This window comes from Syzygium oleosum, unplaced genomic scaffold (genome assembly GCF_021117445.2).
Source record: "Syzygium oleosum isolate NSW1041296 unplaced genomic scaffold, Sole_v2.1 Sole_v2.13, whole genome shotgun sequence".
In the NCBI taxonomy this organism is placed as follows: domain Eukaryota; kingdom Viridiplantae; phylum Streptophyta; class Magnoliopsida; order Myrtales; family Myrtaceae; genus Syzygium; species Syzygium oleosum.
This window is the reverse complement of record NW_026607497.1, coordinates 3125657-3140133: the sequence shown is the minus strand read 5'-3', so window position 1 is coordinate 3140133 and position 14477 is coordinate 3125657. Positions and strand designations below refer to the sequence as shown.

Here is a 14477-nt window from a genome sequence, read left to right as displayed (position 1 = left end):
CATTAGTACCCGCTACCTTAGGAGTTTCTGATTGCAACTCCACCTTGATCTAACATCATCCAAGTCCGTATAAACGCTACAACACTCGCTCCTATCCAAAAGTACTAGAGATTCATCAAATGTAACTCTTCTGCTAATAATAGGTGAATTTAATTCCAAGCACCAACATGCATTTTCTTGCCTTTCTATCGAGCTTATCATCGCTCACTCGAAGATAATACGGGTAACACAATATTCTAAGAACACAATAATAAACAATGTTACTTGACAACATTTCTTCAAGAGTCCGACATTCAATTGCAGTCGATGGGGATATTCACCGAGTTGTGGTTGCTCATCTCATTCATTTACAATCTTTGTCAGGTTTTTCAGCTAGCAACAAGTAGGACGGGATTAATATAGTCGGGGAATTTTTGGTAGTTGAATCTTGGGTATGAGTGGAAATAGTTGGCTGTATATATGAGATGTTTTTGTTGAGATTTCGTTTGTTAATTTGGAAAAGTATATATCATTTTTATTGACTTTAGAACTCTAAAGCGATAATCTGATAACTATTTTATCGTATATATAGATGGAGATATATGTTTGATAATAGGTTGATGTTGGTTAGTTTGATACCGCATCCTTCGAGTAGGAGGACGACCAACCATCTCATTCCCTTGTATTTATGGGAGTGGGGGTGTGATATTGACAATCAAATCCATCTTTATCCTCATTTTTCTGACCCCTTCCCACTTGTCTTTCTCATTTTCTTGGGGAAATCTTTGATGTCCATCTGTTTTCGTGCATCTGATTCTTGCTTCATATTCCATCCAAAATACGATAACATGTCAGCTTCTCCACAATGTTTATTCATTTGGATGGATAAATGATGAAAAAAATAAGCCTTTAAATTCGGTCTACCAAGTCGTACTTAACCCGCTTATGTAACATTTTCGTAAAATATCAATTTCATGTGATGTGATGATCTAAGCACACCAGATTTGCATGGTGCAAACAAGAAATCTAAAGAAGTGTACAAAACAAAGAGTCAAGAATTATGTATTAGATATCAATCATTATCCGACCTTTTTTGTAAATTAGTTTGAAAGTCCATATTGCTTTGTCTTCTATTTTATTTTTTGCTCTTTCTTGGGTAAGTAAGAAGCAATAGCTTTGGGAACATTGCCACTGGGGCCTATTTCTCACAAGTTGCTATTGGGCTCTTCGGCTGGGCGTCGGCGGTCATGAGACGATACATGATTTGGCCCCTTTTTTCTTTTGGTCAATCAACTACATATTTGGCAATTTCAGACAATGACTTAAGGAGATTATAAAATGAAGACAATAGAATTTGTTACTCTTACTATTTTGATTAATGCACCGAAAGTGTTGTTGGACTCGTACAGCTAAGACCAAGCAGTAGATACTCTGCATTGGGAGAGTTCATATCCAGGTTTCATATAAGGATAAAGTAAACCAGTAAATATAACAATTTGCTCATATAAAAGGCTAGAGAGTCGATATTATTTATCTCTACAAATAATCATTGACAATGAACTTTCAATAAAAAGGCTTCCACCAAGTTGCTTAAGCCACCGAATCATAAAAACTTGAATCCTTTATTGTAGGCCTCGTCCTACGCTAGACAGTCCTCGATCTGCGAGGAAGCAACAGATTCGTGTACACACTCTTCTGATCCTTTTTATCTTCATGCGCCGAGAGAGCTGATTTAAAATTCTAAGTTGCACATTGCGGGGAACATCCTCGATGGGAAGTTCATCGACCTTCCGGCATGGTGATTGTCACGATATTCCTTGTGCATGATTCTTCCCTCATTGAAGATGCCTATGGGCTCGATGGAACTCTCTCCATGAAGAACCCGGGCTGTTTAGGCTGTGGCAAGATTGCTTCCTCATTCGCTAACATGAAAACGACTGAAGACATTGTTGGCCTGCCTCCGGGAAACTTTTGGACACATGGCAAACCTACATGAATGCATCTCTCTACTTGGGATGCAATGAAGGAGTCGCATAGAGATTTATGTAGAAGCACCAAGGACCTGCCTGCGCTCCACAGCAACCATGCCTAGGACAAATCCGTTCATGTCATTAGACATCACATAAAAGACATGAGTTTATACAACCATACTGTACTGACTTACATGCCCAAGAAGATTGTGTTGATGATCAGGATGGCATAACCCTCTGTTCCTTTTGCCTCTTACAATCTCTAGCAAAATTACACCAAGGCTAAAAATGTAACATCCCGGGTCTATACTGTGTAATATTGTCCGCTTTGAGCCCACTGACCCTCACGGCTTTAAAACGTACACAGATATAGAACCCCAAGCCTTATAAGCAAGCCCAAGGCTCCTTCCCTAAGCGATGTGGGACAGGAGAGGTACCTCATTTTCCTGCGCACGTCCAGGGTAGTGGTGCATCCTCCCTAAGCGATGTGGGATAGGAGAGGTACCCCACTTTCCTGCGCACGTCTGGGGTAGTGACGCGGACGCACTGCCATCCCTCCTCCCCGCACTCCGCCGCTTGGCTTGGGCCGTCACACTCTCCACCCCTTACGGCCACAACGCCCTTGCTGTGGGCCCACACGCGGTTGGGAGTCGGCTCTGATACCACCTATAACACCCCGGGTCTATACTGTGTAATATTATCCGCTTTGGGCCCACTGACCCTCATGGCTTTACAATGCATTACATAGATATAGAACCTCAAGCCTTATAAATAAGCCCAAGGCTCCCTCCTTAGGCGACGTGGGACGGGAGAGGTATCCCACTTTCCTGCGCACGTCTGGGGTAGTGGTGCGGATGCACCGCCATCCTTCCTCCCCGCGCTCCGCCTCTTGGCTTGGACCGTCACAAAAAACGTCAAATTTCACAGAGAATTTTCGGTCAAAAGCAAATTCCGGGTGTCAAATATCTAAATTCAATCCTATCAACGATGCAAGAAAAGTAATGGAAATTTGCACAACACAAGAATTTATGTGGTTCAGCAGGGGAGATGTTCCGCCTACTTACGTCCACGGGGAGATGAGATCTATTTCACTAATAACGTAGAAAAATGTACAGCCTTTTTTTCTCGCTCCCCCTTCTCTCTCTAGAGATGTTTCGCCCTAAATATATATAGCGAAACCCTACATAGCACAAATTACAAAATTGCCCACATAGCCTAAAATATTTAACTTTCCCATATAAATCCTTCTATGACTGAACAGTTAACGCCTCTGGCGGCCCGGGGCCGCTGCCCCCGCAACCCCCGCCGGGGCGGCCCCCCCGGACCCCCGCCCATTCACCGGGGAGCGGGACCCCCGTGCTGTCCAGTCGTCAGGGAGCCTTTCGGAACCGCCTCATAATCTCTTGGATAATAGAATACAAGACATCAACCTCAACACCGGGGACATATAGGGTGCGTATGGTAACGTTTCTATTTCTGGGAATAATTTCGTTTCAAAAATAGTTTTTTCTATTTCTATTTCCTGGAAGAGTTTCTGAGCAAAATAATGCGTTTGGTAACTGCACAAAATTTCTATTTCTAGAACAGAAATGTGTTTTGTAACTGCACAAAATTTCTATTCCTAAAATAGAAAAAGAACAGAAATGCGTTTGGTAACTGCACAAAATTTCTATTCCCAATTTTTTGCATTCAAATCTATATCTTTTATTTAACTATAAGTATAAGTTATAAGTGAAAAAAATCAATAAGCATGATTTATTGGTTTGTCTAATCCTTTTTAGGGGTTTAAAACCCCTTTTAATCCCTAAACTAAGGAATCTTCAAAAATACCACTTGGGCACCTCAAAAATTTAACTTTCACTCAAAGTGGGTGGGCACAGGTATTCTAAGCCATTATGTGAATTTTTTTATAGTTTTTGGGGTAAAATTTATTAAAATTTTTTACTTTCCCTAAATCTGTTTCTTTTTATTTTTCTGAAAATTTTTTATGAAATTTTTTTAATTTTTTCAATTTCGGAATTTTGCAAATATTTAAGGGTTTTCTGAGTTTTTCTGATTTTTATGGATTTTCTGAGAATTTTTCTGATTTATATGAATTTTGGGAATTTTTTAATTTTCTAATTTTTTATGGGATTTTTCTGAAATTTTTCTAATTTTTATGAATTTTCTGAATTTTTTAAATTATTGTAAGCCATTATGTGAATTTTTTATTTTTGTTTTTTTTTGGGGAAAAGTTTATTAAAACTTTTTACTTTCCCGAAATTTGTCTCTTTTTATTTTCCAGAAAAGCTTTTTATGAATTTTTTTTAATTTTTTCAATTTCGGAATTTTGCAAATTTTTATGTGTTTTCTGAGTTTTTATGATTTTTATGGATTTTCTGAGAATTTTTCTGATTTTTATGAATTTTTGGAATTTTTTATAATTTAATTAATTTTTTATAATTTTTTTATTATTTCCGCCGAGAATGGACTGGATCGGTGCTTTGAGACGGTTTGCAAACGATGGAGGATGGAGGAGGAGCTGAGGTCGCGGCTTGAGGACAGGACCTTTCTATTTCTATTTCTATTTCTAGGAACAAAGAAGTAAATTTTTTCTACTTCTTATTTCTGCTCCAAATCTATTTTTTGGCCACTTTTCTATTCCAGGAAATAGAAAAATAAAATGCGTTACCAAACGAATTTCTGTTCTTTTTTTGTTCCAGGGAACAGAAAAACAGAAAAATAGAGAAACAGAAGCGTTACCAAACGCGCCCATAGCCACTGCATTAAGAATATTGCGAACTTAAATCTAGCCAATGCTCATCAACAGTTGCTCGTTAATCAAGATGAGAAACTTACTAGGTACCAACAATTCTTCTTGTTCTCGCTTCTCTTACATCGCCTCCAAATATTCTTGCGAGGCCAAAGTCTGAGATTTTAGGATTGAGATCATCATCTAACAATATATTGCTTGTTTTGAGATCTCTGTGAATGACTTGTAGTTTTGAATCTTGATGAAGATAGAGAAGACCTCTCGCAATTCCTAAAACTATGTCAAAGCAACTTTTCCACGCTAACAAGAACCTTCTGTCATAATCTGCACGCAGTCAACCCAATGTAAGTCTTAACATTTAAGCTCAGCACTCTAAAGAGAATGAGTTTATCGTTTAGCATTTGGATGTATGTCCATGCAGAGGCCCAAATGACATCCACACATTGAAGTGCTTAGTTCACATCTAATTATTACTAGCCCATATTTAATTAGGAAGACTCTTGAACACAACTATGCACAGTTCCGAAGCAACTCTTAGAAAGATTGATGATCATGGTGGGACAACTAGGAGCTGAAACAAAACCTGTATTCATTGGTCTCCTCTTTCCTTAGTACAAACCAAACTAATGATATGATAAACGAAATTTTTAATTTGACTAGCTGTCTTATTTATATTTCCTTATGTTATTCCTTCCTCGTGCAAGATACTAATATTTCCCTTTCCATGTCAAGCCCACAGAGGATATCTCTTATCTAATCTGTCTTTATGGCAGCCTATTATTGTTTCCTATCGATTCTGATTCCACCTTGAGTACTACAGGAATGTTGGATTTCATGACAAATTTGCCTAGAATAATATCATTAATCAAAGGATTGCCAGATTCCTACATTATCACTCTTAATTTAAGAGCCTAGGAAAGTCATCCAACATTTGGGCTCCGTTTGTTTTGCGAAAAATGAATGATTTAGAAAATATTTTCCTAAAAATAATCGTTCGTATAGCTTGAACGTGAAGTACTCCTTTTGAAGGTTGAGCAAGGTGAATTCTCGTATGATTGTGACGCAATATGTCCTTTTTAATGCGATCTTTCTTGTCTCATCCCATCTCCTGTTGCCCATTTTTCTTGATGATTAGCTCAAAGCTCGATGAGTCTTCATGTTTGCTCTATACCTCACTGTAGTATATATTGATCTACCATGTGTTTCTTAATATTATCAAGATCATACAAAGGGACCCTAGCTGAACTGCGACTTTGAAAGTACTTAAAAAAAAGTGTACAAAACAAATGAAATGTCAAGAATTATGTATTAGATATCAATCATTAACCGATTCTTTTCATCGTTAGATTGGTTAATAAATTAGTTTGAAATTCCACATTGCTTTCTTGTTTTTTGTTTCCCCTTTCTCTGGTAAAAAATAATTGCTTTGTTTGTAGACGGACAAAATGGAACATTGCCACTCCTTACCAAAAAAAAAAAAATGGAACATTGCCACTGGTGGGGGCTCTTCCGCTGGATGTCGGCAGTCATGAGACGATAAATTTGACAATTTCAACTCGGTAAATGTCACGCCCCGAGCTCCCGTCGAGCCCGCGACATCCCGCCTCCGGTCGATCAGTTGCGACGTCCTAGGTTGTCGCCGACCTCATCTAAACATCAGAGATTTAATTGCGCACACGGAATCCATAAGACACCCGAACAAAAATTTAACTGGGGAAACATTGGGAGAATATATACAAATCCATTACTCGGTCAAACTTGTACCACCATATTTACAAAATACAAGCCTTAGTTTACCGGTGCACACATTTGAACCCTTCAAGAGTAAGAACAAAACCGATGACCTGCCATCCAACCCGTAACAACCTTTAACACCCCTTGCTTGGCATCCACTCGAATCTAACTCCACATCATCCCGTCTCCCATTTGAAACTCACTGTCTCATACTCGTATGCACTGGAACTCCAAAACGTACCGGAGGTGATGGCGGATTATTCACGGCTCGGTTTGGGTTCTCAAATATTTGGTTGAAAACAACCGTGAGACACTTCTCGCAAGTTCACCCCTAAACCCAACCTAGCTATCACGTACCTCCGACAATAGCACAAACACACACATTCACGCACATCAAATCATCACAACACAGTGTACATCAATTAATATGGTCGCTTAATCATGCGCACACCCGCACTCGATCACAATTACATCGATGCAAACACACGCATGTACAATTCTCATTTCGCACACATTCTTTCCGTTCTCAATTCCTCTTTCCCACATCACTCGCCAAAGACCCGCGTAAACATACACGCCTCGGTACACTATCGCGACCACTCATCACTTCCCACATCACTCCAGTGACCCGCGTAAACATACACGCCTCGTGTACACCGCGACCACTCATCACTTCCCACATCACTCGCCAAGACCGCGTAAACGTACACGCCTCGGTACACCGCGATCATTCACCACATCCGGCCCGCGCACCCGTTCACGCCTCAGCCCCAATCGCGACTTGAGCATCACACGCCCCAGTGCCCGATCCCAACTCAGCCCCGCGCCAAATGCGACAGCCTACGTGATTGGAACCCGAGCTTAGGATGCCTCGGTCCAATCCCGGCCTCACCCGAGCTAATCGTGCCTCGGACCGAACTCAATCCCGCTTTTCGAGCCTCACTGTGCCAAATGCAACGACCCACGTGATCGCTCGCCCGAGCTTATGATACTCGGCCCGATCCCATTCTCGCACTTACACACCTTCACATAACTTCCACAATCACAAGCCACACCACTTTTCTTTCTTACCCATGCACATGCTCATCAAGCATTTACCACAATCAACTCGGCCCATCACACGTGGCCCGCGCACGCATCAATTAACACGTAAAACATGCTCACTCAAGATTCGACATGGCCAATTTCAACAATTAATTCAATCTGCCCACGCGCACATAATCAAGCACATTTCAATCCATCAAACCACGGTTCAATAAACACACAAGGCTGCTCATGGGCCCACAATCACAGCCACGTTCATAGGCATAATTTCGACATTTCCATGCCTATTAAACATCACAATCTAACTATACTACCACACACCAAACCGACACTACCTGGCCTTAAATCGAGCCCTAAGTTTGCCAATTCCATCCCACAACATCCGACACTCTATTCGCCTCACTCCACCTCGAAACATCCTCATTTCATCCTCGAGTTACCTCATATAACACACAAACAAATACTCAATTAAATCAACCCCATCCAGAATAATTCAAACATGCCCAGAGCACGTAAATTGCCAATTTTCTCCAACCAAATGGCGTCGGATTAATTCCGATCCTTCACGGGACTTTCGCCATAATTTCTAGGTTCCAAAATTCAACTTGCATCCCAATCGGACCATCACAACCCCGTGAACAGTAATCCACAGCCAGTGAACAGTGTTTCGCAAAGCATATGAACAGTATTTCGCAGCCCCCATTTTCTGAATTTCCAATAAATATTACCCGAATTAATTCCTAAGGCTCGCCATAAAATTTCCACTCCATATCCATGTAATTCCGCACCTAATTTCATACTGATTTTGTCCGGAATTACCCGTCGATACCCAAAGTCCTAAATTAGGTTTAGGCGCGACTTACCCGCGTTGGCTAACTCAGCATATCACATGGTCAATTGAACAATAATTTCAATTGAACCCAAACGTGCACGAATCAAACATATTTACACCAGCCCATTGCACAGATGCACACACAATTCTACCACCACAACTCAATTATAATTAAAACACACGTAAAACACATAAATTTCTATTTTTCTCCCACCAAACGACGCCAAATTGATTCCGGTCCTTCATGGGACTTCCTCGCCATTAAATACCGGTTCTAAAAATCCAACTTGCGTCCGGAACAAACCATCACAGCCCCGTGAACAGTGAATCACAGCCCCGTGAACAGTGATTCTTAGCTTAAAATTCCCTCAAATCGTCCTCCAAAAATTCCAAATTAATTCCTTAAGGCCCGCCATACATTCCCGGTCTAAAGCCCCAACATTTCGCACCCGCACAAGTCCAATTTCACCCAAAATCAAATTGTTCGGCGATACCCAAAATCCTAAATCGGGATTAGAGTATGACTTACCGCGTTCTAGGCTAAAACGGCTAGAACGGAAAGCGGCGGCACTTAATCGGGAACGGCGGCCACGATGTACGGCTCCCGGGTGGCGGCAATCGGCTTGGGTGGCAACAACGCGGCTTGGGCGGTGATTGGGGGCTCACGGCCAAGAGAGAAAGAGGGAAAGAGAGTGAGATGGTGAGGTTTGAGGATGGTGGTGGCGGCGTACGGGGACGGCAAGGCGGCTAGACGGCGGTCCGGCGTGCGGCGGCGAGCGGCGGTGCCGGCGGTGGGGAAGAAAGAGAGAGAGAGTATACGGTGGAGGGGGAGGGGACTAACGGAGGAGGGGGGATTTCACGGGAAGAAGGGGAGAAAGAAGAGAGAGTAGAGAGAGAAAGGGGTCAAGGGCTTAAAAATCAATTTTGACCAACTTTTGGCAATTTACCAAAATGCCTCTTCTCTTACACAACTAACCGTTTAATAAATCCTAGGGTATTTTGGTCACTTTCTCCGTTTCTTTCAAATCGAATTTTTCCGAAGGAATTGAGCACACCAAAATTCACACGTGTCACGTGCAACGTCATCCTAACCTTCCGGCGTGACTTCCTGATTTTCCGGTGTCCAATTTGGGCAAAATTCCATAATTAAATTCTATTAAACGCAACTCGAGCGTTTCTCGAGCTAACGGGCGGCTTGCTGGGGAAATTCACAGAATCGACTCATGACCGATACTGAATCGAGTCACGTGCAAGTCCGTTCGGTGCGTGATGACCTCGGTTGTCATTAAAATCGCGAATATCAATCACTTGATCCGAGGGTACGATCGGTCGGTATAATTTCAAAATCATTCGTCAAGTCGTTTCGTGGTCCAACGGAATCACCCGCGATCCACTACTAGACAGTGGCGAACCGACCCCTAACTATCCTTGGATCGGCCAACAATGGCTCAAAATATCACTTCCGCGATTTAATGGTCGAAATCCATTCACGATCGAATTTCCTTTAGTCGCGCGAATTTAATTCCCCTATTAGCCTTTCCCTAATGGTTAAGCATTCCCAGAATGATCGCCATTAACCGACTACGAGTACATTCATAAAATTCAGTATTTCATAAATCCCAAATGGACTAATTTTTCAGGATGTCACAGTAAATCCGGAGTCCAGGCAAGTTAAAGCTAGCCCCACATGCTAAAGAATCTGTTGAATTTCAGATAATGACTGAACTAGATGATAACATCAGGACAATAGAATTTTTCACTCTTTCATCATTTTGATTGATGCACTGAAAGTGTTGTCGGACCCATTCAATTAAAACCAAACAATAGATACTTTATATTGTTTATAAATGTAGAAGTACTTCATTGGGATAGTACACATCGATGTATCGTCTAAGGATAAAGTGAAGCAGTAAATATAATTACTTGCTCCTACAAAAGGTTAGAGAGTCGATACTATTTATCTCCACGCATAATCATTGGCAATGGACTTCAATAAAAAGGCCTTCACCAAGTTGCTGATCTAAAATTCTAAGTTGCACACTGCGGGGAACATCCTTAACGGGAGGTTTATCGACCTTCTGGCAAGGTGATTGTAACGATATTCCTTGTGCACGATTCTTCCCTTATTGAAGGTGCCTCTGTGTTCGATGGAACTCTCTCCATAAAGAACCCGGGCTGTTTAGGCTGTGGCAAGATTGCTTCCTCATTCGCTAACATGAAAATGACTGAAGACATTGTTGGCCTGTCTCCAGGAAACTTTTGGACACATAGCAAACCGACATGAATGCATCTCTCTACTTGGGATGCAATGAAGGAGTCGCATAGAGATTCATGTAGAAGATCCAAGGACCTGCCTGCGCTCCACAGCAACCATGTCTAGGACAAATCCATCCATGTCATCAAACATCACATAAAAGACATGAGTTTTAACAACCATACTGTACTGACTTACATGACCAAGAAGATTGTGTTGATGATCAGGATGGCAGAACCCTCTGTTCCTTTTGCCACTTACTATCTCTAGCAAAATTACACCAAGGCTAAAAACGTCGGATTTCACAGAGAATTTTCCGTCAAAAGCGTATTCCGGGGACATATAGCCACTGCATTAAGAATATTGCAAACTTAATCTACCCAATGTTCATGAACAGTTGCTCGTTAATCAAGATGAGAAACTTACTAGGTACCAACGATTCTTCTCGTTTTCACTTCTCTTACATCGCCTCCAAAGATTCTTGCGAGGCCAAAGTCTGAGATTTTAGGATTGAGATCAGCATCTAACAATATATTGCTTGTTTTGAGATCTCTGTGAATGACTTGTAGTTTTGAATCTTGATGAAGATAGAGAAGACCTCTCGCAATTCCTAAAACTATGTCAAAGCAACTTTTCCACGCTAACAAGAACCTTCTGTCTTAACATTTAAGCTCAGCACTCTAAAGAGAATGAGTTTATCGTTTAGAATTTGGATGTATGTCCATGCAGAGGCACAAATGACACCCAGACTAATAGCATGGGGGTCGAGTGAAAAGGAAATGAAAAGGATCAAGGAGGTCAAACCGAAAATGAAATAATCCAAGCTTTTATTTGGCATATACTCATATATTAACATCCTTTCTTCTCCCTCGATGCAACAGCCAAGAAGTCCGACAATATTCCTCTGCTGAAGTTTGGCAATTAGGAGTACTTCATTCATAAACTCTTCGAGACCTTGTCTTGAACATTTGGACAGCCTTTTCACCGCTATTTCTTGACCCATGTTGAGATTTCCCTGCTTTTTGTTTCCAATTACATAAGCTCATTGTGTTATGTAAACTCGCAAATTCATAACTCATTACCTTGTAGACTGAACCAAAGCCACCCGCTCCAATCATGTTGGTCTGTGAGAAATGTCCAGTAGCAACGGCAATGGTAGAATAATCAAATAACGGTAAATCAATGTCTTCCTTCTGACTTTGCAAGCCTACAAGGATAAGATCACATAATATTAATTGGTCATGGTCCGACAACAGAATTGAAGACAAATCTTCACTTTAAAAAGGGGACTGGATTACGAAGCTCACCTCTTCTTTTCATTCTGCTCTTCCACATAATACTCAATGCTATACCTGCTATGACCAATCCAGAAATGACTGAAGCCACCGTGACAGTCAACAGTATTTTCTTATTGACAGGGCTGTGGATGGAATCTAGAATAGCCAAAAAGTGTGTTAACTAATAACAGAAAGTAATATGTTCATAATCTGATGAACGTAACCAAGAATAGTGCAGCAAAAGGATAAAAAAACGAGTAATAAATAGTCGGGTACAAGATCATGATTAATCCAGCATTTACTATGTACACAAAAAAAAGAAAAAGTAAGATCATTGCAGCATAGGAAAGCAATTGCTAACTGAATCATTATATACATATATACCTAACTCAGAAGCTGGTAATTTTATGTAGATATTTTGTTCATAGTTGACTTGTTCAGTTTCTCTTATATCAATGAGATCGCCGAACCACATCAAACAGCCACTCCCTCTTCCTCTAACATCTGAATCAGCATAAGCCGTACAAGAACAGTTCTTTAGACACTCCACCTTGCACTCCTTAAGGCTCATATTCTTGTTTAACCGGAAGTCTATCAAGTCAGGCAGAATCAGCATCGAAAGTTTCAGAAAGCCCTCTTCGTGAGAGCAATTCAACCTGGCTTTCCTAATGCACCCACTGGTTGAATTAAGTACTTGCCACTCTTCTTGGGACTTGGGCATGAAACCCTGCAAGCACTGGCATCTAGGGTCTCCTTTACTTCTGCAGACACCATTAGCACCGCATTGTCCATAGTTATCGCATGGATCACGGGGAAATGAGATCATGACATCCCATGGAGAGCTCTCTTTCTTCCTTAAAAGACGTTGAATAAGACCAGACTGATTCAATGCGTATATGCTGATGATATCATCCCTTGAAGATTCAAACTCAAAATACACATCTGTTTCATTGTAAACAAACAACGGCTTGAAAAGGGTACTCACAGTCGCTGGAGTTCCCGTGAAACCGAATCCATTCCATGGCCCTGTCCGAAATATTTTTGTGGAGCCTCTTTTGAGCATTTCAAATTGGGGCAACCCATTAACATTTATTCCGTGGGTGTAGTCTCCAGAGGAAGGATCATCCGTGCTTTTCCAAGAAGTCAGACGCCATTCAAAACCAGTTTTGAGATTCCATCCCATTCGCATACCAGCTAAAAGGGTGTCAGTTGGATAGTCAAAGCTCTGCCATGAGCATTCACCAGAGTGTGAGCTGGTATTCTCTGAAACGACAAGGTTACCAGAATCCAACAACTGTGCAACTGGGTTTCTTAAAACCCTGGATGGATTTGAAGACCAGATGATACTCTTTGATTGGTTGAGAACAACCAGATTCCTCTCATCGCTAAATGTGAGAACACCATTTGAATCAGTGAGCGGGTTGTTTCTGTTGGCGACCCAAACTACTTTTTCAGGACTAAATTTGTACCATATCCCCATGTACCTATACTTGGAGTTTTCTGGAGAGAAGAAGCCAAGCTCAAAGCTTTGGCCTGAAGAGACTAATTTCTCCCCATCTTTAATGGACTGACCTGGACTTAAGGTATCAGATGCGATCGACAAGTTCAGCACAAACATGACATGCACAGAGTAAAAGAAGAGGGAATATGGAAGCTTTTCCAATGCCATTAAGTCTTCTGTTAATTTTTCCTTAGCTCCTCCCTCTCAATGAAAAGTGTAAAACCCAAAGGTTCTCACCAAGAATATCTGGCTGAAGCCTACCTGACAGGATATTCTGTAGTTCTATAGCCGAGTCTTATCACTAGCAACTCCCATTGGGATAAGAAATCAAGGGTCATGAAATGTAGACGACGACCAAGTTAAGCTGTCAAGTGTTTTTATTGGGAGACTAATGGTGTCTATTCATGCAGTGGACGAAAGTCATACCCCTCCGTTCACGGCTCAGTTACAGTCTACGAGACGGAGACAGGGTGACAACTAACAAATATTCCCCAAGCAGGATTAATTTCGGGCTGTGCTAATCCAAAGGAAGATGTGACAACACAAGTTTGGCAACTGGTAAGCAATTTTGTGACGTGTGTTGTAAAGGTTGGGCCAAGCCCACAAGCCCAAGCAACCACTTAAGCCCATGAGGCTATTTTTAAGCCTAACTAGGAAGAGGTGTATTCGTTTCGCAGAAAATAATTAATTTGAAAAATATTTTTCGAAAAATAATTACTTATATCATTTAGAAAAATAAATGAATGGAAAATCTTTTTACTGCCCACGAAAATAGTTAGGTATAGATTGTTATCGATGATAAAAATATTTTCTATTGACTAATTTTTATAAATTATATAATTAATCATTTTTTGGAATTTTTTTTTCAAATCACTCATTTTCCGTGAAATAAACGCACCTTGCTGTTGGTTGGAAAGCATCGATTGATGCCGAATATGCCTATTGCATGTGATCGGTTAGTGTTTCCTTGTTGTTTTTTTCAACTTGCAAGTTAGTTTTTGTTCTAGGAATAAAAATTTGTAGACCTACCTATGTTGGTTTCGATGATGACGCTCCGGTCGATATTGAGCTGTTCAATGATGATAATTAGGTTCCTCACATCCCTAAGAACTTGTAGGATTTTATGGATATTTT

The 14477-nt window shown here is 40.9% G+C and overlaps 1 protein-coding gene and 1 long non-coding RNA gene across 2 annotated transcripts in view; both read right to left on the bottom strand.

Annotated features, from left to right (window-relative positions):
- Positions 1 to 13553, bottom strand: part of LOC115687700 (G-type lectin S-receptor-like serine/threonine-protein kinase At4g27290) — a 68647-nt gene extending 55094 nt beyond the window's left edge. Inside the window, exons 1-5 of the mRNA XM_030613339.2 lie at positions 12227 to 13553; positions 11873 to 11998; positions 11648 to 11772; positions 11370 to 11580; positions 4788 to 5025 (exon numbers count right to left, since the gene is read on the bottom strand). Of these exons, the coding sequence (XP_030469199.2) occupies positions 4788 to 5025; positions 11370 to 11580; positions 11648 to 11772; positions 11873 to 11998; positions 12227 to 13511 (1985 nt within the window). The 5' untranslated portion in view covers positions 13512 to 13553. The remainder of the gene's footprint in view (positions 1 to 4787; positions 5026 to 11369; positions 11581 to 11647; positions 11773 to 11872; positions 11999 to 12226) is intronic.
- On the bottom strand, positions 1475 to 2241 carry LOC130139610 (uncharacterized). Its single transcript, XR_008817713.1, has 2 exons — positions 2144 to 2241; positions 1475 to 2067 (listed from the first exon to the last, which is right to left on the bottom strand). It is a non-coding gene; the product is annotated as an uncharacterized LOC130139610 (long non-coding RNA).
- Positions 13554 to 14477: the final 924 nt, after the last annotated feature.